Raw genomic sequence first — 26,296 nt, 5'->3', positions numbered from 1 at the left:
CTCCCAGCCCCTCACTGGGGGATTCTAGGCAGGGGCTCTACCACTGAGCCACGCCCGCAGCCCCTCACTGGGGGATTCTAGGCAGGGGCTCTCCCACTGAGCCACGCCCCCAGCCCCTCACTGGGGGATTCTAGGCAGGGGCTCTACCACTGAGCCACACCCCCCCAACTTTCTCAAGTATTCTTAAGTATTCTTTTAAAATGATAAAACATATATTCTGAAACTAGTAGTGAAAATAATTGTGTACTCACCAGAATCACTCAAACTTTTCAGAATTGTGAATTTAATTTTTTTTTCTTTTGTTCCTTCTCTGTATTGAATGGGACCAGCCTGTCATTTTTGCACTGGAAGGGGTTGAGGCAGGGAGATAGCAAATTCAAGGCCAGTGTGGGCATCTTAGTGACACCCAGTCCCCAAAGGAAAGTCCAAGGGAGCTGGGACTGTAGCTCAGTGGGCAGGACGCCCTGGGTTTAGCCGTTGCACCACCAAACAAAGAAAAAGCCCACAGAAAGACTGCATCCGCATTTGGTGGATTATCTATGGTAGATCCAGGCAGAAAACAAAGGGAGTGAGCAAATAGAACATCGTTATCAGTCGAGGCCTGGGGCTCGGTGCTCAGAGGAACACAGACCCAGATAACTGGGAGTTACTGGGAAGTGTGGGGTGTGTGTCTTCAACTTGACTGGAAGGTGGGTTTCATTTTTCTTTTGATGTTCTTGCTTTGAAACATTGCCAGTACATGGACAAGTTGCAGGGATAGAATAGAGACACCCAGTACTTCTCAGGAGGCCATGCTGGCTGACATCCAGCCCAGAGCTGTCTCCGTATGCACGTCGTCCTGTCTTTATTGATGGACCACCGGACAGTTCAGTGTAGACACTGTGTCCTTTGGTCCCTAAGGACTACGGTGGTTATCTCCTGAGACTAGAAACATTTTCCTGTGGCCGGTCACACACAGGAAATGTAACGTTGAAACAGTGCTGGCCTCCACCCTAGGCCAGTTAGACATTATTTGTCTCAGGAATATTGACTCATGCCCCCCCCAGCCCCTCACTGGGGGATTTTAGGCAGGGACTCTACCACTGAGCCACACCCCAGCCCCTCACTGGGGGACTCAGTGATTTGACTTGTGGCTGGCTTCAGGTCACTTATTTTTCAGCATGTCCCCCAAAGGGTAGATACTGGAGGAATTCCTTAGCTGCTCCTGTGCCAGGAAGTATTGGCTACCACAGGAGAGGACGTAACATAATGAGGCAGGAAATACCTTTCTCTTTTTGTACCAGGATGAAGGGTACCCTTTGACCTTGTGTCAACCCGTCCTTTAATTAAAGACCCTGACACTATAACCTTCTGTATAACAGCAGCCCTCACGCTTGCTGAGGCTAAACTGTGAGGCACTTGAAGTGTCCTTCAGTACAGAGAGAATGGCTTTTTGTTGTTGTTGTTTGTTTGTTTGTTTGTTTTTGAGACAGGGTTTCTCTGTTTAGCCCTGGCTGTCCTGGAACTCACTCTGTAGACCAGAAATCCACCTGCCTCTGCCTCCCAAGTGCTGGGATTAAAGGCGTGCGCTACCACTGCCTGGCGAGAATGGCTTTTATAGTGGAATAACCTTTGTGAACTTCCAGCATGAGGCTAAGACCTTTTCCAAGGGTCTGGCTAATAGTTCAGCTGCCCCAGGCACTTGCTGTGCCCTGTTGTGCTGGTGTCTGCAGTTCAGTCATGTTGTTTTATTTTTTTTTTCTATTTGCATGTTGTTAATTATTTATGTGTTTGCTCAGAACAAATGTTGTGAGGCCAGAAAAGGGCATTGGATCCCCTGGGACTGGAGTCAAAGATGGAAGGTTGTGAGCTGCCTAATGTGGGTGCTGGGAATCGAACTTAGGTACCTTGCAAAAGCAGCAATTGCCATAGGCCACTCTGTCCGTCTCTCCAGCTCTGTGTCCTCTTGTGTGTGTGTGGATGCATGAAGAGGCCTGAGGTTACTGTTGGAGATCTTCCTCTCTTTCACCTTATCAGTGAGGCTAGGCCCCTCAGCCACACATGTGTCTGGTCTTCCTGGCTATCTTGCTTTGGTGACAACATCTCTGTCTTCAAGGCTGGACCAAGAGGAGTCCACCGTGCTCACCTGGCATTTTGGTGGGATTTAGGTGTCTGGATTCCTGTCCTAATGCATGCCTGTCAGGCATTTACAGCTGAGCCGTCCTCACAGCTCTCTGTGAGCTCAAACGTTCTCTGTGAATACCTCAGGCAAGTCCCTTCTTGAACCTGTGTCTCTAACCTGTGGAAGTGGAGGTGTGCATTGCCAGTGTCCATGTGAGGGGATGGACAGGTAGCTAAGAGCACTTGCTGTTCTTCTAGAGAACCCAAGTTTGACTCCCAGAGCCGAAGGCTCGCAACTCCCATAACTCCAGCTGCAGGGGATCTAGCGCCCTGTCTCAGTCAGGGTTCAGGGGATCTAGCGCCCTGTCTCAGTCGTCAGGGTTTCTATTCCTGGACAAAACATTCTGACCAAGAAGCAAGTTGGGGAGGAAAGGGTTTATTCAGCTTACATTTCCACATCGCTGTTCATCACTGAAGAAAGTCAGGACTGGAACTCAAGCAGGTCAGGAAACAGGAGCTGATGCAGAGCCATGGAGGGATGTTCTTTACTAGCTTGCTATGCTTGTTCACACTTCTCTTCATAAGACTTAACCAGAGAACNAAGTCTCTGCTCGGCTTTTTGGAAACTTCCTTTGACAGTGCAATTAATCCGAGTCTCTTCACCTTAGCCTCAGGCANACTTTTCAGACAAGGGCAAAAAGTAGCCACACTCTTCACCAAAATACCACAAAAACAGTCTTTATGCCACATTCTGAAATTCTTCTCCTTTGAAATCTCTTGGGCCAGGTCAACACAGTTCAAATTACTCCCAGCAACAAAGTCTTCCATATTCCTACTAGGATGACCCATTAAGCCCCATTTAAAGCATTCCACTGAGTTCCAAATCCAAAGTCCAAAAATCCACATTCTTTCAAATAAAAGCATGGTCAGGCCTATCACAGCAATACCCCACTCCCAGTACCAACTTCTGTCTTAGTTAGGGTTTTACTACTGTGAACAGACACCATGACCACGGCAAGTCTTATAAAAAACATTTAATTGGGGCTGGCTTACAGGTTCAGAGGTTCAGTCCATTATTATCAAGGTGAGAGCATGGCAGTATCCAGGCAGGCATGGCACAGGAGGAGCTGAGAGTTCTACGTCTTCATCCAAAGGCTGCTAGTGGAAGACTGACTTCCCAGGCAACTAGGGTGAGGGTCTTAAGCCCACACCCACAGTAACACACCCATTCCAACCAGGTCACACCTATTCCAACAAGGCCACACCTCCAAATGGTGCCACTCCCTGGTCTAAGAATATACAAACCATGACACGCCCTCTTCTGCCTTCTGTGGGCAGTACACACACAAGCCTAGATAGACATATAACTTTTTAAAAATGTTTATAAAAGGAGTATCTTGTGGGCTGGAGAGATGACTCAGTAGTTGAAAGCACTGTCTGCTCTTCCAGAGGACCCAGATTCAGTTCCCAGCACCCACAGGGCAGCTTACAATTGTCTGTACCTCCATGTCCAGGGGACCCTCACACAGACATACATGCAGGCCAGACACCAATGCATGTAAAAGAAAGAAATACAAATAATAAACACCAAGTCTGGTGGCTTCTAGCTTTGGGAGGCTGAACCTGGGGGATTGTGAGTTCACGGGTCGTCCCGTCTGTGTAACAAGACCCATTCTCCCAAACTCCAGGGTAAAGAAACACATGAAGATGATTTTTGGAACAACATGGCTGCTTGGGAGAGAGACACTGGGTGGGGGCAGTGGTGGGCCCTTCACACTGTAAGCCTGTCTTCACATGCTGACCGCTCTGTAGATGAGCGTGTGCCTTTCTTTGGTAGAGCGCGTGCCTAGCCCGCAGGAAACCCTAGGTTCCGTCCCCACCATTGCATTAATGGGCTGTGATGTCTCATGCCTCCAATCCCAGCACTCCAGAGACAGAGGCAAAATGGTCGAGTTCAAGGTCATCCTTGGCTATGCAGCAGGTTTGAGGCTAGCCTGGGCTATGTGAGATTCTGTCTTCTAAATCTGGAGGCAGGGGGAAAAGTTAGTCTATTAAAAGAAACTTCAGGCTGCGAAGGGTTAGGGTTAGGATCGGGGAGGCAGAAGCAGAGATGGACAGATCTTGTGAGTTTGAGACCAGCCTGATCTATAGAGCGAATTTTGGGACAGCCAGGGCTATGCAGTGAGACCCTGTCTGAATTTTTTTTTCTTTCAATTAAAAAAAAAAAAACAAACTAGAAATTTTAAGGGTAAGGGTCTTAGGAACATGCTTGGCTGATGGCCTGTGAAGCCAAGGGAAATCCCTCCATTCTTTCCCCAAGCTCCGTATAACCTGGGCATGGGGGCTCACGCTGTCATCCCAGGATTTTTGAAGTGAATCGCAGGGCAGGTGGAGGCTCTTTTCCATGAGACCCTGTCTCAAAGCAGGGGAGAGAGGAAGACTTTAAAGTGGCTGGCCTTAGGGTGCCTCCTTTCCACCGATGAGAAAGTGTGGCCAGGAAGGCAGAGCTAAGGTTTTCTTAGTATATTGGGGCTGGAACATCCATCACCTAATCTGATCTTTCAGAAAGGTCTGGATATGGCTGGCTGTCGGGTGAGCCCTGTCTGCAGGGGTGAGCATGCCCTGTCCTGTTCTTGCAGGAGCTGCGGGAGCGAGTCCTCAGAGGAAAGTACCGGGTCCCCTTCTACATGTCTACAGACTGCGAGAGCATTCTGCGGAGATTTCTGGTGCTGAACCCCGCAAAACGCTGTACTCTGGAGGTGAGCCCTCTCCTGGGACCCTCTGTGCTCTTCCTGTCACCTGATCCCTGTGGCTCCATCCCTCCCGCCTGGCTGGGATCAGCTCTGAGTGGAGGCAGTCAGCAAGGAGGAGGTTCCTGGATGGTCCCTGCCATGTCAGTAATTAAGCTAATGAGCTCTTAGGATGATTACAGGGTGCTGGGGACCCAGATGATGCGGAGGAGGAGGAGGGTGGTAAGAAAGGCTGTGGCGGGGTGGGACGGCTGGCTAGGTCTCCACAAGCTCTCAGTTTTGGGGGTGGTAGGCTCGGCGGGGAGTCCCCCTTGGAGGATGGGAAGCTCTGTGCCCTGTGCTGGCACCTTCCCTTCCTTCTCATATCTGTCTCCCTTTTCCTCAGCAAATCATGAAAGACAAATGGATCAACATCGGCTATGAGGGTGAGGAGCTGAAGCCATACACGGAACCCGAGGAGGACTTCGGGGACACCAAGAGAATTGGTGAGGGTCAAGGAAGCAGGTGCTTCTGGCTCAGGGGTCAGTGCCACAGAGCCGAGGCTGGTGGCCATTGCCTCTGCTCACCACTGAGCTAGGGAGAGTAGTTGAGGAATGTTCGAGCTGTGTGACCCTGAGCGAGTGTTTTCCCTTTCTGTGCGTCTAGGAAATAGCAATATACACACAGGCCAGCTCAGAGCTGTACAAATTAGGGGAGGAAGCTGATCTACTTATGTACTTATGACTAGAATCCCCCAGTGGGAGTCTGGGGGTGTGGCTCAGTGGTAGAGCCCCTGCCTAGAATCCCCCAGTGAGGGGCTGGGGGCGTGGCTCAGTGGTAGAGCCCCTGCCTAGAATCCCCCAATGAGGGGCTGGGGTGTGGCTCAGTGGTAGGGCATTTACCTCCCTACCTGCTGGGTAAATGCTGATGCCTGACACAATGGAGCTTCAACTTTGAGGGCTAAAAAGACAAATCACTGGGGCTAGAAAAATGGCTCAGCAATTAAGAGTCCTAACTGCTCTTCCAGAGGACCCAGGTTTGATTCCCAGTACCCACATGGTGGCTCACAATAACTGCAGTCCCAGGAATGCAGGTTGTGTACAGGTAAACATGCAGGCAAGGCATCCACATGCATTGAATAAATAAATAACTCATTACAGTTGAAATCCACCCAGAATGCCAGCGTGTGCCTGTAATCCAAGCATTTGGGGTCGTCCTCAATTACGTAGCAGTGCCAAAGCTTGAGCAACCTGAGATAGATCCTGCATAAAACAAAACAAACAAATAAATCTAAGACCCTTCTGTTCCACGGCTGAATCAATGGACCAACATAGGAATCTGTCCACACGGTCAGCTTTCATAATTTGCAATAGAAAGTACCAGGATAATAATTATACTTTCAGTCGGGCAGTGGTAGTGCACGCCTTTAATCCCAGCACTTGGGAGGCAGAGGCAGGTGGATTTCTGAGTTCGAGGCCAGTCTGGTCTACAGACTGAGTTCCAGGACAGCCAGGGCTAAACAGAGAAACCCTGTCTCGAAAAAAACCCAACCCCCCTGCCAAAAAAAAATATATATATATATATACACACACATACATACATACATACATACACACACACACTTTCAGGCTGGGATGTGGCTCAGGGGAAGAGCCCCTGCTGTGGGTTGCCCTGATGCTATTTTCTGATGTTAATGTTGCTTCCTCAGGAGGGGCTGCCCTCCACTGCGCAGTCACTCATCCTTGGATCTTTTGCCCATTTTAACTGGACAAATAAAGGCTAGAACCTGTGGTTGGGCTGGGGAAGTAAAAGGTGGGACAGGAAGTCTGAAAGAGAGGAAGAGAGCGAGGAGGGAGGAAGAGGAAGAGGAAGATGGAACAGAATTGTGTGGCTGGGAGAAATTGTAAGTAGCAAGGGTCTCATAGCTGGGGAATAGGTTGGTGTGGTGAAAGAGCTGCCCAGTCTAGGCTTAAAACTTATAAATGTGATAACTGGAGTGTGTGTGTTTTTATACAGATTTATCAGGGATGAAAATTACTATAACAAGCCCCTGCCTAGAATCCCCCAGTGAGGGGCTGGGGGTGTGGCTCAGTGGTAGAGCCCCTACCTAGAATCCCCCAGTGAGGGGCTGGGGGCGTGGCTCAGTGGTAGAGCCCTGCCTAGAATCCCCCANCCTCTCTCTCTCTCTCTCTCTCTCTCTCTCTCTCTCTCTCTCTCTCTCTCTCTCTCTCTCTGCCTTTCTACAATAAACACATTAAAACCATGGACTATCTCTTCTCATCTGGATCACCGTGCTGGAGCAATGGAGCAGGTCTTCCTCTAAAGAGCCAGGCCTAATCTCCAGCGGGTGCTTCCAGACACGATTTCCACCAAGTCAAGCCAACCTGCCCTCTGAGCAATCCTCTCCTCCCCACGGGACCCAACCAGAGCCCTCTCCTCTTGCCCTTTTCCCTTTGGCCCCGGGTTAGAGCCAGCCCTTGAGCCCCACTCTGTTCTCAGCTATTCCGAGGCACCCAGTGGTGTCTGCGGTGTCCAAGAGTTAGAACCTACTGTCCCCGACCTCTGTGCAGGCCCAGGGACCCCAAGCCAACTCCGGCAGGTCCGCGGAGTTGACTTCAAACTGCACTTCCTCACCCCTGGAACGGGGTCCTGTGGCTTCTCACAGCCCGACACTTCACCCCCCCCACCCCCAGTGGCCACGTGGGGTGCGTGCAGTCAAGCCTCCCACATCCGCCTTCATGAGCGGCCCTAACCCTTGTGGTGGACCGGACTCGGGACCCTATTTTAACCCATAGAAAGTCTCCTGCGATTGAAGGTCAGAGGGCCGGAGGTTCTGGAGAAAGGAGGGACTCACCAGATGCCACGGGCGTCGGGCCAGTCTCGGGCCATGCCTGAGGCCAGCAGCAGAGGTGACACGGGCTTGTCAAACAGGAAGTGGTCGTCAATGAGCTGCTGCTGTTCCTGCTCCGTCATGCTCTTCAGAGGGTAGTACTTGCCCTTGAACTCGCCCGTCAGGCTGTTGAGAGCTGAGGGACCACAAGGAGAGCAGTGGGCAGCCTGCCTCACTTCGGCTGGGGGACCAAGACTGGAGGACTGCACGCTATTGTTGCCCCTAACACTCCTCGCCCGGACATCAAAGAGGTCTCCAAACCACTTACATTCCACATGTAACCTATTCTCCGCGTTCACTGACACCTCCTTCTGTGTGCAGACCCACCCACCAAGTCCACCTGCAAGAGTGTGTGAGCCCCGGACCTGGCTTTTCTCGTTTTTTATTTCTGAGACTGAGTCCTATCAGGTAGCCTAGGCTGGCCTCAAATTCAGTATGTGTGACATAATTATGGAGGGCTTAAGAGTGACCACCACAGGGCTCAGAAGCAGAGGTGGGTGGATCTCTTTAACTTTGAGACCCCAGCCTGCTCAACACAGTGAGTCTGGGATAGCTAGGGCTATGGAGAGAGATGCTGCAAAATATTTTAAAAAATCAAATAAAGAACAAACAAACAAAATACAAAACAAACAAACAAATAAAAAACCCAACCCCCTACTTCCCAAAGATTAGCCACTGCCCACTGTAGATTTATACTTTGTGCCAGCTAAGGCACATACTTGTAATCCCAGTATTTGGGAGGCTGAGGCAGGAGGATCACTAGTTGGAGGCCAGCCTAGGCTATAGGGAGTCTGTCTCAATGGAACAAAAGAAAGAGAAATGTGCAGTCATTATGAACATGTTATTGTTTTCCTTTCTTGTTCTTGAGGAAGAGCCTCACTATGAATAAAGGCTGGCCCTTCAATTCCTGGTGATCCTCCTGTCTCAACCTTCCAAGTACTGAGATTACAAGTGTAGGGTGCCTGGCCCAGGCCAACTAACAGAAACAACCCTCTGTCAGTTCTCTGCCACACCCAGATTCGGGCTATGCCCCCTCACCGGAAAAATCTCAGCTCCCCACTCAGAGTGGGGATTGCTGAATTAATGAACCAAGGAGTGACTGAGACAGCAATGGGTGTGAAAACCCTGGGGCAGTTGAGTGCAGGACTTCCCAGGTTGCTTCAGTGCGCTGTGGCCCTCCCACCCCCCACCCGCCAGCACGGGCAATGCAGCCATTCTTCTCATGCCAAGGCCAGCTCCGATGGAACCGAAACCTGAACCGGGTGCAGCCGCGGGGGACCTCACCTTCCACGGACAGCTTCTCCACTGCACGGCGCTCTCCACGGGAGCAGTGCGGGGGCAGAGTGTAACCCTTGATGCTGCGGCCAGTACGCACGCGGCTGCTCAGCACATAGTTGGGGTCCAGGTCGTCTCCACCCTGGAGAGCATTGGGGTATCAGGGAAGGAAGTACTGGCCATACTCAGCCTCACTCCAAATCTTCCGTGAGTCTCACTGCAGGTCTTTCAGAGTCTCCCCAATCCTCCTGAGTGTCCCCTCATGTCCTCTGGAGTTTCCTGACTTCCTCCTGGGTCTGCCCCAGATCTTCTAGGATCTCCCCAGAGGCCTTTGGATCTCCCCCAGATCCTCCCAGATCCCCATGTTGGTACTGAGTTCCTTCCTGTGCCCCATCCTGCCTCACTGCCTCACCTGTCCTCAGGACACTGGAGTCCCATCCTGTCTCAGGGGTCTTCTCTGTCTTCCCATACCTCCACCTACTCTGCATCTCCGCCCTCTCTCGTCCCCACCTTGTCCCTGGTGGCCAGTGACCTTGAGGTTCTCGTGGTTGAGGTCGGTCTTATGCTTGTCTGTGGGTTTGTAGCCGCCATGGCGGTCTTGGATAATGGGATCAAACAGGTCCTTGAAGACCGTGTAGGACTCCTCATCGCCGGCCACACAGCCCACCGTCATGATGAAGGGGTGTCCTGTGGGGTGGGGCTGAGGTCAGCACAGGAAGCTTGGGTTTGTGATGGATGGATGTTTCCAGTGTGGGGAAAAGGATCATTCCAGGGACCAGGTAAATGGGACCAAAGATGTTAGAGCTCCTTGGAGACCCCAAATTGTAGCCTGTGCTGAGAACCTCAAACAATCCACTTTCACAGAGGACCCGGAGTGCAACTCAGAAGTACAGCCCCTGCCTAGCATCCCCCAGTGAGGGGGCTGGGGGCGTGGCTCAGTGGTAGAGCCTCTACCTAGAATCCCCTAGTGAGGGGCTGGGGGCGTGGCTCAGTGGTAGAGCCCCTGCCTAGAATCCCCCAGTGAGGGGCTGGGGGCGTGGCTCAGTGGTAGAGCCCCTGCCTAGAATCCCCCAGGGAGGGGCTGGGGTGTGACATCTTATGACTGTTCTGATGCTATCAGTGATGCCTTAGGGGTGGAACTTTTTGACTTTTCAAAACTTGGTGGCATGTGTGTTGATCCATCCAGTGTCCTTTGAGGCTTGAACAATGATTGGCCCGACCTGGGTCACATCCCTACCCTGGGCAGGAGCAGGCAGGGGTTAGCAAACTGGTCTTATTCCGGAAGGAATATTCTTCGAAGAAACCCTGTATCTGCTGGCAGATTGGAGAAGGGCAGACACTACTGAGAGGCACAGGGGGTGGAAGGGACAGCCTGGGAAAGGACACTGACCCTTCTCTCCATCCATCTCCCAGAGGTGATGGTGGGTATGGGCTACACACGGGAAGAAATCAAAGAGGCCTTGACCAACCAGAAGTACAACGAGGTGACCGCCACCTACCTCCTGCTGGGCAGGAAGACTGAGGTCAGAGGTCATGGGGCCTCAGGCCTTGGGTGGAGGGACTTGGGGCCAGCCGCTTGGACAGAAGGCTGAGGTGCCTTGCGTGTTTTCTCTTGTAGGAGGGTGGGGACCGGGGTGCCCCAGGGCTGGCCCTGGCACGGGTGCGGGCGCCCAGCGACACCACCAATGGGACAAGCTCCAGCAAAGGCAGCAGCCACAACAAAGGGCAACGGGCTTCTTCCTCCACCTACCACCGCCAGCGCCGTCACAGTGACTTCTGTGAGTGTCCCAATCCCGGAAGTATAGCCCAGCCTTGACTGGCAATCAGAAGCTATCTAGAGCTAACTACAGATGCCAGGGAAATGGTTGTAGCAGTGAAGTTGAGATCTTACTAGATAATCCAGACCAGCCTCAAATTCATCATCCTCCTGCCTCAGCCTTTCTGGTGCTGGGTTGACAGGTGGGCATGTCACCTGGCTGGAGAGGAGTGACTCACACAGGGAGGGATGCTAGGTGTATTATATGGGTGCCAGGAATTGAACCTGGGTCCCCTGAGCCAACTCTTTAGTACCTGGACAGCTTGGACTGCTTGAGAGTTTGCCTCACATGTAACCTGGATCCTGAGGCAGGCTCAGAAAGGGTTAACCTTGGCAAAGCTAGGGCACAGGACTCCACTTACAGTGTGGCTGCTGAGAGCCTGCCTTCTTGTCAACTCCATAGTGATGTGGGGTGTGGTTTCTGTGGGAGTCTGGTACTTAGTTTCTTTACTGTTGCTGTGGGAAAATATTCTCAGGAGAGCAGTTTAAGGAAGACCAAGTTTGTTTAACTCAGGGGTTACTGTCATGAAGATGTCACAGCCGCAAGAGCTGGTCACAGGAGACACAGCCATAAATACATGCATGAGTGGGCATTAAACAAGGACTCACTATGTAGCCCTGGCTAGCCTGGTTGCACTCTGTATAGACCAGACTTGCCTGGAAAGAAACTGCAGCTATTGTGAAGTGTCCTAAGGTTCTTGTGTCTCTATTGACCCCAGCTCTAACTGGTCCCATCCCTCCATCAGGTGGCCCGTCCCCTGCCCCGCTGCACCCGAAGCGCAGCCCAACCAGCACGGGAGACACGGAGCTCAAAGAAGAGCGGCTGCCGGGTCGGAAAGCGAGCTGCAGTGCAGTGGGCAGTGGAAGTCGAGGCTTGCCCCCCTCCAGCCCCATGGTCAGCAGTGCCCACAACCCCAATAAGGCAGAGATCCCCGAGCGGCGGAAGGACAGCACTAGCACCCCTGTGAGTGGCCTGGGCTGGGGTTGGGGGGTGGGGGGAATGGATGCGGTCCCCACTCCATTACTGAGGTCCTGCCCTCAGCCCCAAAGCATGCCCTGGGCCTCTCAGATAGTTCATGTATTTAACAAGCATTTAATATGTGTGCATACACACACACACACACACACACACATGCACTTGCCTCTCACCACAGAAATTAACCCCTAAGCTAGGCACAGTGCTTGCTTGCCTCTAATCCCAGCTCTCAGGAGACTGAGCAGAAAAATCGTGAGTTTCAGGCCAGCCTGGACTAGAGAAATCTGTCTTAGAAAAAGATAAAAATTTAAAAAGTAGAGCTGGAGAGATGGCTCAGTGGTTAACTGCTCTTGCAGAGGTCCTGAGTTCAATTCCCAGCAACCAAACGTGGTGGCTTCCAATTATCTGTAATGGGATCCCATGCCTTTTCTGTTATGTGTGAAGTCAGCTACAGTGTACTCATGTACATAAAATAAATAATTCCCCCCCCTTTTTTTTTTTTTTTTAAAGTATGAGGAATTCTTGTTAACTTTTAAAGAATTAACCTCAGGGCTGAGAGCATAGCTCAGGCAGAGCCTAGCCCTGTAGTACCCAAAGAGGCCAGAAGAGGGTGTGTGTCCCCATCCCCCCATGGAGCTGGAGTTAACTGCAGTTGTGAGCAGCCCATGGGAGTCTGCAGGAGAAAGGAAGAAAAGGGAAAGAGGAATGGGAGTGTGGCTCAGCAGGTGGATGCTTGCCTGGTGGTGCTGGCAACGTGTACAGACCTCTCGGAGGCAGAAGGATCAGAGCTTTATTCACAGCTACATACTCAGTTCTAACCCAGCCTGGGATACATGAGACCCTGTGTCACACAAAGGAGCCAGGAAGGATTGAGCAGCCAGGAGCTCAGGGGTTAAGAGCACTGGTTGCACTCGCAGAGGATCCGGGTTCGATTCCCAGCACCCACATGGTGGCTTGCAACTGTCTTTAACTCCGATTCTAGGGGAGCTGATGCCCTCTTCTGGCCTCTTGAGGGCACTGCATGCAGGTGGTACACAGGTATATGTTCCCAGCAAAAGGCTAGTACAATAGTACAAAAGTAAAAATAAATCTTTTAAAATGGAAAAATAAGGCTAGAGGGATACTCAGAAGTTCAGAGCACTGACTGTTCTTCCAGAGGACCTGGGTTCAATTCTCAATACTTACATGGTAACACAGCTATCTATAACTCCTGTCTCAGGAGACCTAATGCCCTCTTCTGGCCTCTTTGGACACCAGGCACAAACCTGGTGGGTAGGCATGCATGCAGACAAAACACCCATACAATGAAATAACAATAATACATCTTTGGAAGAAAAAGCAAAGTATATTGTGGCAGAATACAGCAGGGTGGAAGGAGGCTGAGAGGCGTCTTCTCACCTCCTGGCCCCTCTTGGTGTGTCTCCCACAGAACAACCTCCCCCCCAGCATGATGACCCGAAGAAACACCTACGTGTGCACAGAGCGACCAGGGTCTGAGCGCCCGTCCTTGTTGCCAAATGGCAAAGAAAATAGGTATGTGAAGCAGGGGCTGGGATGAAGGGGAATGCAGAGGGTGGGTGAGCATACTTATACATGTATACACACACACACATACATACACATACAAATGTGTACACACACACACATAAACACACATAACACACATAAACACACATACACACATAAACATACATACACACACACACACACACACACTGATGATCAAAGAGGACACGTGGCGCAGCAGCATGCGCCATTCCCCACCCTGGGCAGTTCTCATCCCTGACAGTGCTCCCCCTTGGTAAAAACCAGCCAGTGGTGCTGGAAAACTGGGCCTCCCTGTCCCCCACCCATGAGCCTGGGAACCAAGAAGAGTTTTTGAGTGATCAATTTTAGAAGTAGAAACTCCAGAGCCCTGCATCATCTGGGCTGGGTGGCCCAAGAGGGACACACTTTTCAGCTGGGGTGGAGCGACCAGATCGAGCAGTTGCATGGGAAATGAGTGATCCGCCATCACTTGGCATAGCACCAAGCTCCTGAAAGTATGAGAAGGAAGGGTCAATCTTGATTACATAGCTAATTTAAGACTAGCCTGAGCTACATCCTGAGCTGAACCCTGTTTGTTTGTTGTTTTTAAAGCCAGGTGGTAGTGGCACACACCTTTAATCCCAGCTCTCAAGAGACTTGAACTCTGTGAGTTCAAGGCCAACCTAGTCTATAGAGAGAGTTCCAGGACAGCCAGGGATATACAAAGATACCTTGTCTCAAACACCTCCCCACCCCAAAAAAGCAGGTGCTGGGGCAGTGGCTAAGTTGGCAGCCCTTTTACCTGGTGTGCACAAAGCTTTGGATCTGACGCCTGTCCTACACCAGGGGAGGTGTGGAGTACCTGTACCCCCGGCACTGGGCTGGTCAATGCAGGAGGAGCAGAATTTTAAGGCCAGCTGAGGCTGTGTGAGGCTCTGTTTCCGTATAAAAAGATGCAGGCTGGAGAGACGGTCAGCAGTTAAGAGCACTGGCTGCTCTTGCAGAGGACTCAGGTTTAATTCTTAGCGCCCACATGGGTACCATCTGTAAGTCCAGTTCCAGAACATCCAGTGCCCTCTTCTGACCTCTGCAGGCGCCAGGCACACTTGATCACAGCCATGCATGTGGGCAAAACACCCATGCACACAAAAACTATCATAAAAATATGAAAGGGGAAAAACAGGGAGCGTGAATCGTCTCCATCTGGTCCAGACATAACTCCACCTACCAAGCTTTGGCGTATTATTGGCCAGCGGCCAGGGCATTCCAGGATGTAGCTATGATGTCGTAAGTGTTACAGTTTGGTGGGTGTCAGTGTGATCCTGGGACTGATCAGCACTGGGTTAAGGGGGGACATTGCACAAATGTCCCAACCTTAGTTTATCTTCTCTAAATGGGATGGGTACTAACTGTTCCTGGGTCCCATAAACCCTTACCCAGAGTTAGTAATAAGGAGATTGTTGAGTAGTTACTAAATAAAAAATAGAAATAAAAAAGTAAAAAACCTAATAATGATGCTTCATCAAGCAGCTGCCCCCTGCTTGCCCATGTCCAGCAATTGCCTAATTTCTACCAACTGCATTCTGGGTAGATCTTAATCCCTCCGTTTGCAGCTGAGAAGAAACGAGGCACCGAGAAGTTAAGTAACTTGTCCAAAGTTGCACAGCCGAGTCAAAGAGCAAGGATTCTAGAATCCTTATTTGTAATCAGCGTAAGATGGGACCTTCGAGTTCTAGACCGAGGAGAACAAGGCTAAGCTGCAGAGAAGGCCATGGACTCAATACAACGGAGGGTCAGATCTCTGAGACAGAATCCAAGAACGGGTTCCACTGAACCTTTTCATACAGGCTCGGGGTCTGAGGCCTCTGTGCCAGCTGCCAATCTCCCAGCATCACACAACAGCTGGCAACGTATTGGACGGTGGCCCGCCACCTGACTTCTTGCAGCAATGCATGCTGGGAAATGTGCTATGTGTATGACTACTACTAGCCCTGAGGATTTAGATGCCAAGAGAGAAAGCACAGGTGGACTTAGGGGAGGCATAATGGCCTCTGAGATATGGGTTGGGCTTGAGGGTCCCTGGGAAGGTACATATTGGAGGTCTAGTGTTACAACTCTGAAAACGGTCGGGTCTGGTTAGAACTTGGATGGGAGAATCTGGAACGAAAAACAATGCGAGGATCCATAATGCCCTGACAGCCTTCCGGCCCCACCGTGACTTGTCTTTCTCTGCCCACAGCTCCGGTACCTCGCGGGTACCCCCTGCCTCGCCTTCCAGTCATAGCCTGGCTCCCCCGTCAGGAGAGCGGAGCCGCCTGGCCCGGGGCTCCACCATTCGCAGCACCTTCCATGGGGGCCAGGTCCGAGACCGGCGGGCAGGGGGCGGGAGTGGCGGGGGTGTGCAGAATGGACCCCCAGCCTCACCCACGCTGGCCCACGAGGCCGCACCCCTGCCCTCCGGGCGGCCTCGCCCCACCACCAACCTCTTCACCAAGCTGACCTCCAAACTGACCCGAAGGTGAGCTGCACCAGATGTGGGGTGTGGGTGTGGGCGGGTGGAGGGGCGGGGCCTAACCTGTCTTCTCTGCTTCGCTTCCTGCACCTGACCTCTTGGTCCTCTGCACCCCCTGTCACCACTCCCACCTCCTTACCCCGCAGGGTTACCCTCGATCCCTCTAAACGGCAGAACTCTAACCGCTGTGTCTCGGGCGCCTCTCTGCCCCAGGGATCCAAAATCAGTAAGTCCCATCTCCTCTGTTCTTGATGGCTCCACCTCTTCCCGGCATGTCTGACTGTGGACACACGTGTGTACATACGTGTGTATGTGTGTGTGTGTGTCCTTGGAAGGGACCTGTAGCTGGGAACAGGGTACAGCGTCTGTATGTAGGATCGTGTTACAGCCGGGTGTAGCAGGTTTCAGCTCTACTAAGCGAGCTGGAGCAAGCCATTTAGCCTCTCTTGTTCTTCTCTGCAATGTGAAGCCAGGGATCACAGAAACTGCTTCCACGTGTGATCGTGGCAACTCAGGTCATTGCTGTGGAAAATGCTTTTGAGTGTGTCTGGTATGACTGTTATTCCTTGATAGCTACAGCCTGCCTAGCATGGCTAACAAAATGTGAACTGTGCCTACCCTCACATAGCCAACCTTCTAATCGAGGACAGAAGGTGACACACCATTAAGTTAGTGAAGTACTAACAGGAAAAGTCCTGCAGTCTCAGGCTGAGGCAGGAGGATCTCAAGTTCATGGCTAGGCAGGCTATAGAAAGAGAATTTTTCAAAAAGAATAAATGTCTTTTTGTGTGCGAGGAAGTGAAGGACAGCTGTGAATCACTAGCCCAGAATCCCCCAGGGAGGGGCCGAGGGTGTGGCTCAGCAGTTCAATGCCCGTCTGTCTCTGTTTGCGTCTGTGCCTATGTGTGTACGTTTGTGCCTTTTCTATGTAGGTGTGTCTGCCTGCCCCCTTTCTCATCTCCCAAATCCTTCAGTATCTCTCCTCCTCCTGCACTAACCATTTCTGTCTGGACCCCACTCTGGATGGAAGGGATCAAATCCAGACTACAGCTCTCTCAGCAGCTGGCAGGCAGGCGGGAGACCTGCGCCGCAGCGGGGGGCTGCCCGAGGCTGGCGGCGGTGGGATGGGGGAGGGGCTGGCTCTTGCCCAGATTTACATTTTGTTCCTTCCCAACTCTGCTAGGGTCACAGACGAACCTGAGAGAATCGGGGGACCTGAGGTCACAAGGTAAGTGAGGTTCTCTCCTGCCTGACACTGCACACCCTTTCTAAAGCCCAGTCTACTGCGCGAAAGCTAACGAGGTGGAATATTCTGGAACCTTTTCACCTGTACTGAGACTAGGTACACCTTCTCAGAGTCACCAGTGATGTGAGCCTTGTTTCACCTGCTGCCCAGAGTTCCTCCCATACCTGTGGGATTCTTATTCACTGCCTCAGGTGTAGGTAAATCTCTTCACAGTAGCTAAGGGTGTTGGTGCAGACCCAGCCAGGAAATATTCTTGAAGTCACTCCTACTGAGGTCTGCCAAAAAAAAAAGCCATAGCCTCTGTAAAAACAAATAGATATCACTGAGTCATAATAAAACGTTTTACCCAAGCTGGTCTGGTCGCACAGGTCTGCCAATCCTTGCACTTTGGACATCGGAGGCAGGAGGAATGCAATTTCAAAGCTTGCCAAGGCTACAGAGACCTCAAGACCTCAAGAGCCCCTGCCTAGAATTCCCTAGTGAGGGGCTGGGGGCATGGCTCAGTGGTAGAGCCCTGCCCAGGATTCCCCCAGTGAGGGGCTCGGGTGTGGCTCAGTGGTAGAGCCCCTGCCTAGAATCCCGCCCCCTGAGGGTCTGGGGGTGTGGCTTAGTGGTAGAGCCCCTGCCTAGAATCCCCCAGTGAGGGGCTGGGGGCGTGGCTCAGTGGTAGAGCCCTGCCTAGAATCCCCCAGTGAGGAGCTGGGGGTGTGGCTTAGTGGTGACTGTTTACCCAGCTTGCCAGAGACTCTCAACTCCAGGCCCTACAGGATGTGTTACAGTTTGCTCTACACTGCTTAGTTCTCCAGTTTAGAATACCCTATGGAAATGTAGGACACATGTCCATATCTAAGCCAATGCCTGTGGTCAGAGTAGTCCAGAGCTCTGATTGGTCAGCTTGGTCATGTGCTCATACCTGACATACATTTATTGGTCAAAACATTAACTCTTCCAAATCAAAGAGAGATGAAGAGCTCTTCTTTGCTGTAAGACGCCTGTGAGCCACAGGGATAACACTTCCTGGCTTGGGCTACATAGAGAGGCAGAAGCAGGCAGATCTCTGTGAGTTCCAGACCAGCCTGGTCTACATAGTGACTCCCTGTTATTCTAGAGAGAGCCCTTGGGCTAAGTGAGGCTATTGGTCCCTTATGGAAATAACCAGCTCTGTTAGGAAAAGGAGCCTCGGTTAGGATGCAGCCTCAGCAGCTCTAGGGTGACCACATGCACACAAACTCCCGCCCCAAAAAATATGGAACACAGCTTGTGTGACTGTGTTGTTTGTCATCTGAGTTCATTTCTTACAGCTCTGTGCTTTAGTGGCCAGCTTTCCTCTGTTTAGGCCGTGCTATTGCTGATATGGTCTGTGAAGGAGATTACAGGAATCTCCTGGTTCCTTTCTGCCCACAGTCGGGGGGGGGGGGTGCTTAGCTGCAAGGGAGCCTGGGAAATGCAGTCTTAAGGGGCACTTCTTGTAGTCCCCGTACAGATGGTGGGGTAGAGTTGCATGCCCCTCTTCCGCCCTGTCTGATCCCTGCTCCCTGCTGTCCCTTCCTCAGTTGCCATCTACCTTGGGATAAAACGGAAACCGCCCCCAGGCTGCTCCGATTCCCCTGGAGTGTGAAGCTGACCAGCTCGCGACCTCCTGAGGCCCTGATGGCTGCCCTGCGACAGGCCACGGCGGCCGCCCGCTGCCGGTGCCGCCAGCCGCAGCCGTTCCTGCTGGCCTGCCTGCACGGGGGTGCGGGCGGGCCCGAGCCCCTGTCCCATTTCGAAGTGGAGGTGTGCCAGCTGCCCCGGCCCGGCCTCAGGGGCGTCCTCTTCCGCCGTGTGGCGGGCACCGCCCTGGCCTTCCGCACCCTTGTCACCCGCATCTCCAACGACCTCGAACTCTGAGCCACCGCCACCACTACCACCGCCACAGCCACCATCACAGCCCGGGTCCCTTCTTTCTCTGGTTCCTATCACTTCCCCAAGAGGGGAAGGGGACAGAGGAGGGGGTGCCCTGTGTCATGACTGAAGTTTCCCTGGATTAGATTGGTGGACAGAGACAGTGTGGGGACACATGACATGATAAGAGGGCTCATCGGGGGAGCTGGCACCCTCCTAGGGCCTCTGGTGGGACCCCCCTCCCCACAATCTTGTTCTTCTGCAGGGCACCTGAGGAGACTTTGGGGACAGGAGTGAGAAGGGAAACTGAGGAAATTCTCCCATTCAGGGAGAGCTGCCAGGATTAATGACTGGAGACAGAACTTGGGGGGTTCAGGGAGTTGGGGGAGTCACAGACAGGAACCTTCCCCTCCCTCCCCCTTATGATCGAGCCTCCTTCATGCCCCAGGCTGGCGCGGGGCACTTTGTACAAATCCGTGTATATACTCCTGTCCCTCTGCAGAGGTCTCTCGGGGAGCTGCTGCTGCCGCCTCTGATTTTTAAGTTATTGCCCCGCCCCTTCTGTCAGCTCCTCATCTGCAGCCTGTTACTCAATAAACAGTAGGAGTCCCTCCAACCCCGACCTCCTCCCTGGCCGACCTGGGGTTTCCCTTCCCAGCCCTTGGCCTGCAGGTGAGCCAGGGAGCTGGGGACTTGACCCCGACCTGTGGTTCTGCTTGCTGAGCCTTTGTTATCTCATCTGCAGAATGGGAACAGTGGGGTTGGAGGATGGGTCAAGGATGACTATGGAAGAGGGCAGAACAGAGCTCAGCCTCTTCCATGAGGCCCCAGCCTTCTGTGACACCCTCCTCTTGGCCACTCACTCCCCTCTGCCATATTACACTGGACCCAGAGCCTCTTCCTATTCCAGTAATACATGTATTCAATAAACAATCAATGACTGGTGCCGACTCCACGCTAGGCCCAGTTCTGGACATAAGAGACGTACAGAGTCCGTCTGTGGGGAAGGGGCTGGAAGTGACCAGAACCCTGGATGTCCCTGAGGGTAAAACTGAGGGTTCAGGAGGAAGTTCCATGGGTTGTGGCAAAGTTGGTACAGTGCTTGCCTGATAAGGGGGATGGGACCCTACTTTTGCAAAAACCATTTGGATCTGGCCCGTGATCCCAGCACACAGGAAGCAGAGGAAGGATCAGGGCCATTCTGGGATATATAGTGTTGAGGCCACCCTGAGATACATGAAAGGGTCATCTCCCCCAAAAATGGCTTTTACAAAAACCTGCCGGCAATGAATGGAAGTTGAGCAGACTTTCCGTTTGTCCTCTCAAATGTCCACCTGTCTGGCTTTTGATTCTTAAAAACACCAGGCTCATCTCACTTTGTAGCCCAAGCTGGCTTTGAACTTGCAAACAGTATCCTCTGCAAGGACAGCCCCAGCCCCGCCTTCACAGGACCTACATCCCAGAAGAGGGCAGTAGGGAGCCGGCCAGTGGTGGAACACACCTTTAATCCCAGCACTTGGGAGGCAAAGGCAGGTGGATCTCTGTGAGTTCGAGGACAGCCTGATGTACAGAGTGAGTTCCAGGACAGCCAGGGCTACTCAGCAAAACCCTGTCTAAAAAAAAAAAAAAAGAGCAAGAGTTGCAGGTTGATGGGCGCTGGAGGAAGGTGTGGGGGTGTGGTTGGCAGCAGGTACACAGGGAGGGGCTCAGGCAAAACAGTTGTGGTACCAACAGTGATTAAACGTTCTGAGTCTCTGTCCACACTCATGGCTGTGAGTGAGGCTGGGACCAGCAGTGATTTCTTCAAGCAGGGATGCCCAGGATCTGGCAAGCTATCTTTGTCACTTAACCTCTATCTTAGTCATCCTGTGATGAGCCCTGGACCTCAGTTAAACTGCAGGCTGGACATGAATTTCTTGACCTCTAATGACTTTTTTTTTTTTTTAATCTTTGACCTTTTGATTTTTAAAATAGATTTGTTTATTTTATGTGAGTACACTGTAGCCGTCTTCAGACACACCAGAAGAGGGCATCAATCAGATCCTATTAGAGATGGTTGTGAGCCACCATGTGGTTGCTGGGAATTGAACTCAGGACCTCTGGAAGAGCAGCCGGTGCTCTTAACCACTGAGCCATCTCTCCAGCCCAACCTTTTGATTTTTTTTTTTTTTTTAAGATCTCTTAATTTGTGAGTGGTTTTCTGGTTTGCTCCGTTGGTTGGGTTTTGTTGTTGTTGTTGTTGTTGTTTTTTTCTGCTCTGTCCATGCAGGTGCCCCTGGAGGCCAGATGAGAGTGTTGGGTCCTCGGGCTGGAGTATCAGACAATTGTGAGCTGTGGATTGAGTGCTGGACTAAACCCAGGTCTGCTGGGTCAGCAAATGAGCCTAACTACTGAGCCAGCTTGCATTAAGACCTAGTCTTGCTACTTGTCTCTGACTAGGCTTGGCCTTTTGGTAATCCCTCTGCCTCAGCCTCCTGAGAGCTGGGGTACAAGGTTGCTGCTGGCACACCTCTAAGGACTCACAACCTGTTTTGTTTTGAGCTGATCTCTGTGTACAGATACTCTCTCTGTGGGCCTTTGACTCAGCCTGTTGACAATAACTCCTCACTGCAGTTACAGAAACTTGTCACGGTACCTGCGTTTGTTTCCATATAGCCTAGACTGGTCTCTGTATAGCCAAGGCTGGCTTTGACCTGCCGATCCTGCCTCCACCTCCCATGTTCTGGGATTATAGGTATAGGGCACTCACTATGTAGAGCAGGCTAGCCTCAGGCTCACAGAGATCCAGCTGCACCTGCCTCCTGAGTGCTGAGGCTAAGTGGGGAGGGTGAGCCGCCATGCCTGGGCTTGGTATGTATTCCTCTCTCAAAAACTGTCCCCACACCCCTTCTGGCTCTTTCTTGGGACTGAAGACCCTAATCACTTCCTAGTGATGGCCCAACCCATGTGCTCCACCTGGAAGCAGAAACTCCTGCCCAGACACATAGTGGGAGTGGCTGGGCAGGAGAGCAAGAGATTCGAACCTCATTCAGCAGAGGGCTTGCCTGGCATGCAGGAGGCCCTGGTTTAGGTCCCCAGGATGGGCACGGTGGCACAGATCTGTAATTCCAGCATTAAACGGGTAAAAGCCAAATGATTAGATGTTCAAGATCAACCAGGTATGGTGGTACATGCATTTAATCCCGGTATTTAGGAGGCAAAAACTGGCGGATCTCTGAGTTCAAGGCTAGCCTAGTCTATGTACTGAGTTCCAGGACAACAATGACTATGTAGAGAGACCCTACCTCAAAAACAAAACAACAACAAAAACCAAAAATCACTCAAGGTTTTTCTTGGCCACATAGTGTTTGAGGGCCAACCTGGTCTATGTGAGAGCCTGACCTGGAAGGATCACCAACTACAGATGGGAACTGTGGCCTATTTTTTAAAAAATATTTCACTTTATGTATTATCTGTGAAAGGGAACACTTTTGCCAAGAGAACTCAGTTTTGAGAGTTGGTTCTACTGCCTTGACATAAGTTCTGGGACCAAACACATCAGGTTAGTGCAGGATCCGTTTTTCGCCTGGTGAGCTGCCTCTACTGACTGCCGGCTAAGCTGGGCATGGTGGATCTGCCTGTCATTCCAGAATTCAGGAGGCAGATTCAGGAGGTTAATGTAAGTTTGAGGCCAGCCTGGGCTACATAGTAAGTTTGAGGCCAGCCTAGGCTACATAGTAAGTTTGAGGCCAACCTAAAGTATATAGGGATAGCCCGTGTTTAACAAGGGTAAAGGAGATGGCTGAGTGGATGGCAGCCCTGTTGTACGCTATCAAGAGAACTTAAGTTTGGGTCATCATTATCCAAGTAAATGACAGGCATGGGTGTGTGCCTGTGACCCCAGCATGTGGACAGAAGCAGGCTGACCCTGGGTCCTGGGTGTCCCTTCACTTAGCTGAGACAGTGAGCGTCAGGTTCAGCAAAGAGACTGTCAAAACAGGTGGATGCCAGGTGCCGTAGCACATGCCCTTAGACCCAGCATTCAATAGGCAGAGATAGGTGGATCTCTACGAGTTCGAGACCAGCTTGGTCTACATAGTGAGTTCCAGGACAGCCAGGGCTGCATAGTAAAATAGAAGAAGAAGAAGAAGAAGAAGAAGAAGAAGAAGAAGAAGAAGAAGAAGAAGAAGAAGAAGAAGAAGAAGAAGAAGAAGAAGAAGAAGAAGAAGANAAGAAGAAGAAGAAGAAGAAGAAGAAGAAGAAGAAGAAGAAGAAGAAGAAGAAGAAGAAGAAGAAGAAGAAGAAGAAGAAGAAGAAGAAGAAAGATAACAGAGGAAGACACCCACAGCCCTCCTCTAGCCTGTCACAAGTGTGTGTACCTGTGCATACCTGTGCCAAGCATGGTGGCGCACACCTCTAATCCCAGAAGTTGAAAAGCGGAGGATTAGAAATCCAGGACTCTCCTCAGCTATATAGGGAATTCAGGGCCAGCCTCAGCTACAAGAGCGGCTGTCTCAAAACAGCAATAACCTAGCAGCTAGAGAGGACGGAAGACAGAACAGACAGGACGCCAAGTGAGACGCATAAGAGATAAGTCCCCGCTCCTCCTCCCTCAGTAGCTGGCACTCTCAAAGCTAAGGCCATCACGGACTTTTATTTAAGGCAGGGCATGGGGAAGCAGCCGGCGCTCCGGAGCGCCAGAGAGGCAGGTGGGCGGGACTCCGGAGAGGCAGGTTCTCATTGGCCAGAACCCAGAGGACAGAGCCCAATGATTGGACTTCCAGGAGGCGGGGCACCAGCGCACACCGCAGGCTGGTGCGCCACGCGCTGCGCCTACTTCTGCGCGGGGATCATGTCGTCGATGGACTGGCCCTTTTCCAGCTTCTTCTCCATCTCCACCATAAGCTTCACGCCATCCACCACCAGCTGCACCTGTTCGACCTCGGATGAGCCCAGCCGATCGGCGTTGGAGATGTCGAACACCGCGCCCACCGCAGCCGTGTCCACGCCACCTGCGCGGGAGCAGACGCCACAGAGGCATTGAACAGGGAGCAGAGGTGCAGGTACGACCCTATGCCCAAGTGCAAACGTCTCGGAAAGTTGCTGTTCACAAGTCACCAGTTATTGATATTAGGCACTGTATGCCTGGACTTTAGGGTGAGGTCCCAGCTCAACAAGAAATTATAGCACAGGCCAGCAAAATAGCTGAGTGAGTAAAGATGCTTGCAGTTAAACCTGACATCGGGGTTCAATTCCAGGGCTCACGTGGTGGAAGGCAGGAACTAACTTTAGAAAGTTGTCCTCTGACATCCATGCAAGTGTCGTGAAGTGGGAATGCTCCCTCTCACACAGACAAATTTAATTTTAAAAATATACCAGGCAGTGGTGATGCACATTTTTAATCCCAGCACACGGGAGACAGAGGCAGGAGGATTTCTGTGAGTTCGAGGGCATCCTGGTCTACAGAGTGAGTTCCAGGAAAGCCAGGGCTAAACAGAGAAACCCTGTCTCGAAAAACAAAACAAACAAACAAACAAAAAACAAGCTTGTCAGCCTGCGGTCAAACTGATCCCATTCCATTTACAGGTGGAGAATCTGAGCCGCCAATAGATGATCGGGGATGTACGTAAAATACACATCAAATACTCTTGACCCCGGAACTTGCAGGGACACCCCTCCTCGGTAGATCCCTCCCCAGACGCCGCGGGGCGGGGCGGGGCGGGGTGGGGCGGGGCGGGTCGCACCTGTGCCGCGCTTCTGCAGACGAAGGCGAGTGAGAATCTCCTCAAACTTGGGGTGCTTGCTCAGGTTCGCCAGCTTCACGTGCACGCCTCCGCGCAGCCCGGTGCCCAGGTTGGAGGGGCAGGTGAGCACGTAGCCCAGGTGCTCGTTCCACATGAAGGGGTGACCAGCCTTCTTGAAGATCTCCTCAATCTGAGAAGGGGAGAGGACACCAGGAATTGGACTCCAAATGCAATCTGGGACGGGGGGGGGGGTTTCTGAGGGACCAGGTGTTAGGACATAGGTGGGGGTAGGGCGCGTGAGAGTGGAGCGACAACCAGGAGGAATTCTGCCCAGAGAGGCCTTGGGCAAAGATGGGGGCTGGTTTCAGACCCTGGGGATGGGAACAGGGCTTGGTAAATGGGTGAGGTGAGTTCTGAAAGGTAGGGCTGGGGCTGGGGCTGGAAAGTGAGGATGGGAAAGCAGGTGAGGGTGGGGAATGGTCGGAACCTTCTTAGGGAATGAAGTCAGAAAAGGCAGAGCTTGCTGCGTGTGCATGTGTGTATGAGTGTGTATGCACGTGTGTATTCATGTATGTATGAGTGTGTATTCATGTGTGTATATGTGTGTGTGCGCATATGTATATGAGTGTGTATGCATGTATGAATATTTATACATGTATATGCGCATATGTGTGAGTGTGTGTAAGAGGCAGAGACTGGAAAGTGGGTGATGAAAAGCCAGCGTGGGCATGGCCAGTGTGGAAGAGGAGGAGTCTTAGGAACTGGGCGTGGAGGGTTTGGAAGGGCAGGGCTGGGTTTAGGAAGGAGTTTGGCTTTACATGGGGTTGCAATCAGGGCGCAGCCACCCACCTTCTGCAGGCCCACGCAGAAGCGGCGGAAAACCTCCTTCATATTGCCTCCCTTCTCCATGGAGATCACACGGAGGTGGTCCTCCTCGTTCACCCACACCAGGAAGCTTTTGTTGTCGTTGTGCCTAAGAAGGGGTGACCCAAAACCAAGAAGTCAGCAGGAGCCCCAATGGCCCGAGAAAGTAAATGCGGGGCTTTGTTCATAGCCACTCCCTTTGGGCTCCAGGGGACAAACACGGGCACACTGGCTTCCCAGTCACAACTCCGCGAAACTTCAGAACAGGGACTTTCATGGGCCCAGGTTCCTGAAAACCTTCAGTTTTACTTGACCCCTCCCCTGCAGGCACCGGCCTGTAGCCCTGGCACCCAGAAGATGGAGGTGTAAAGACCTTGAGTTCCAGGTCAGCTTCGGGGACAGGGGCGTTGTATACCTCCTGTGACCACGGGTCCTATACACAATGTTATATCCACTTGGATGCCAAGATTGTCCTTTCGGATTTGCATCCCAGGGTTCTGAGAGTTCAACAATCTTCAGTTATTTTAAATTATCATTAATGTAACAATTTTAATTATTTCTTGTTCAGAAAGGGGTGGGGGTCTTGGCTGCCATTGAACTGGTAATTCCCCTGCCTCAGTCTCTGCAGTATGATGATTGCAGGCATGCACCACCAAACCTGGATGATTTTTTTTTTTTTTTTTTTTGGTTTTTCGAGACAGGGTTTCTCTGTATAGCCCTGGCTGTCCTGGAACTCCCTCTGTAGACCAGGCTG

The 26,296-nt window shown here is 51.8% G+C and overlaps 2 protein-coding genes across 4 annotated transcripts in view; one reads left to right on the top strand and one right to left on the bottom strand.

Moving 5' to 3' along the window:
- The window catches only part of Mark4 (microtubule affinity regulating kinase 4), a 36,123-nt gene extending 16,172 nt beyond the window's left edge, over positions 1–19,951 (top strand). The window contains exons 9-18 of one of the 3 annotated variants that reach the window (XM_021166828.2): positions 4,740–4,859; positions 5,236–5,335; positions 10,408–10,517; positions 10,613–10,772; positions 11,557–11,774; positions 13,216–13,319; positions 15,553–15,831; positions 15,972–16,051; positions 17,009–17,053; positions 18,625–19,951. In XM_021166828.2, the coding sequence (XP_021022487.1) occupies positions 4,740–4,859; positions 5,236–5,335; positions 10,408–10,517; positions 10,613–10,772; positions 11,557–11,774; positions 13,216–13,319; positions 15,553–15,831; positions 15,972–16,051; positions 17,009–17,053; positions 18,625–18,689 (1,281 nt within the window). In that variant the 3' untranslated portion in view covers positions 18,690–19,951. The remainder of the gene's footprint in view (positions 1–4,739; positions 4,860–5,235; positions 5,336–10,407; positions 10,518–10,612; positions 10,773–11,556; positions 11,775–13,215; positions 13,320–15,552; positions 15,832–15,971; positions 16,052–17,008; positions 17,054–18,624) is intronic. The other 2 variants (XM_029479853.1, XM_021166827.2) reach the window with 2 other exon arrangements.
- Positions 19,952–23,569: 3,618 nt separating this feature from the next.
- Ckm (creatine kinase, M-type) overlaps positions 23,570–26,296 on the bottom strand; it is a 10,635-nt gene continuing 7,908 nt past the window's right edge. Inside the window, exons 6-8 of the mRNA XM_021168151.2 lie at positions 25,528–25,651; positions 24,679–24,868; positions 23,570–23,946 (exon numbers count right to left, since the gene is read on the bottom strand). Of these exons, the coding sequence (XP_021023810.1) occupies positions 23,768–23,946; positions 24,679–24,868; positions 25,528–25,651 (493 nt within the window). The 3' untranslated portion in view covers positions 23,570–23,767. The remainder of the gene's footprint in view (positions 23,947–24,678; positions 24,869–25,527; positions 25,652–26,296) is intronic.

Source organism: Mus caroli, chromosome 7, assembly GCF_900094665.2.
Source record: "Mus caroli chromosome 7, CAROLI_EIJ_v1.1, whole genome shotgun sequence".
Taxonomy (NCBI): domain Eukaryota; kingdom Metazoa; phylum Chordata; class Mammalia; order Rodentia; family Muridae; genus Mus; species Mus caroli.
Note: the sequence above shows the minus strand (reverse complement) of the source record. Positions and strands in the feature narration are given on the sequence as shown.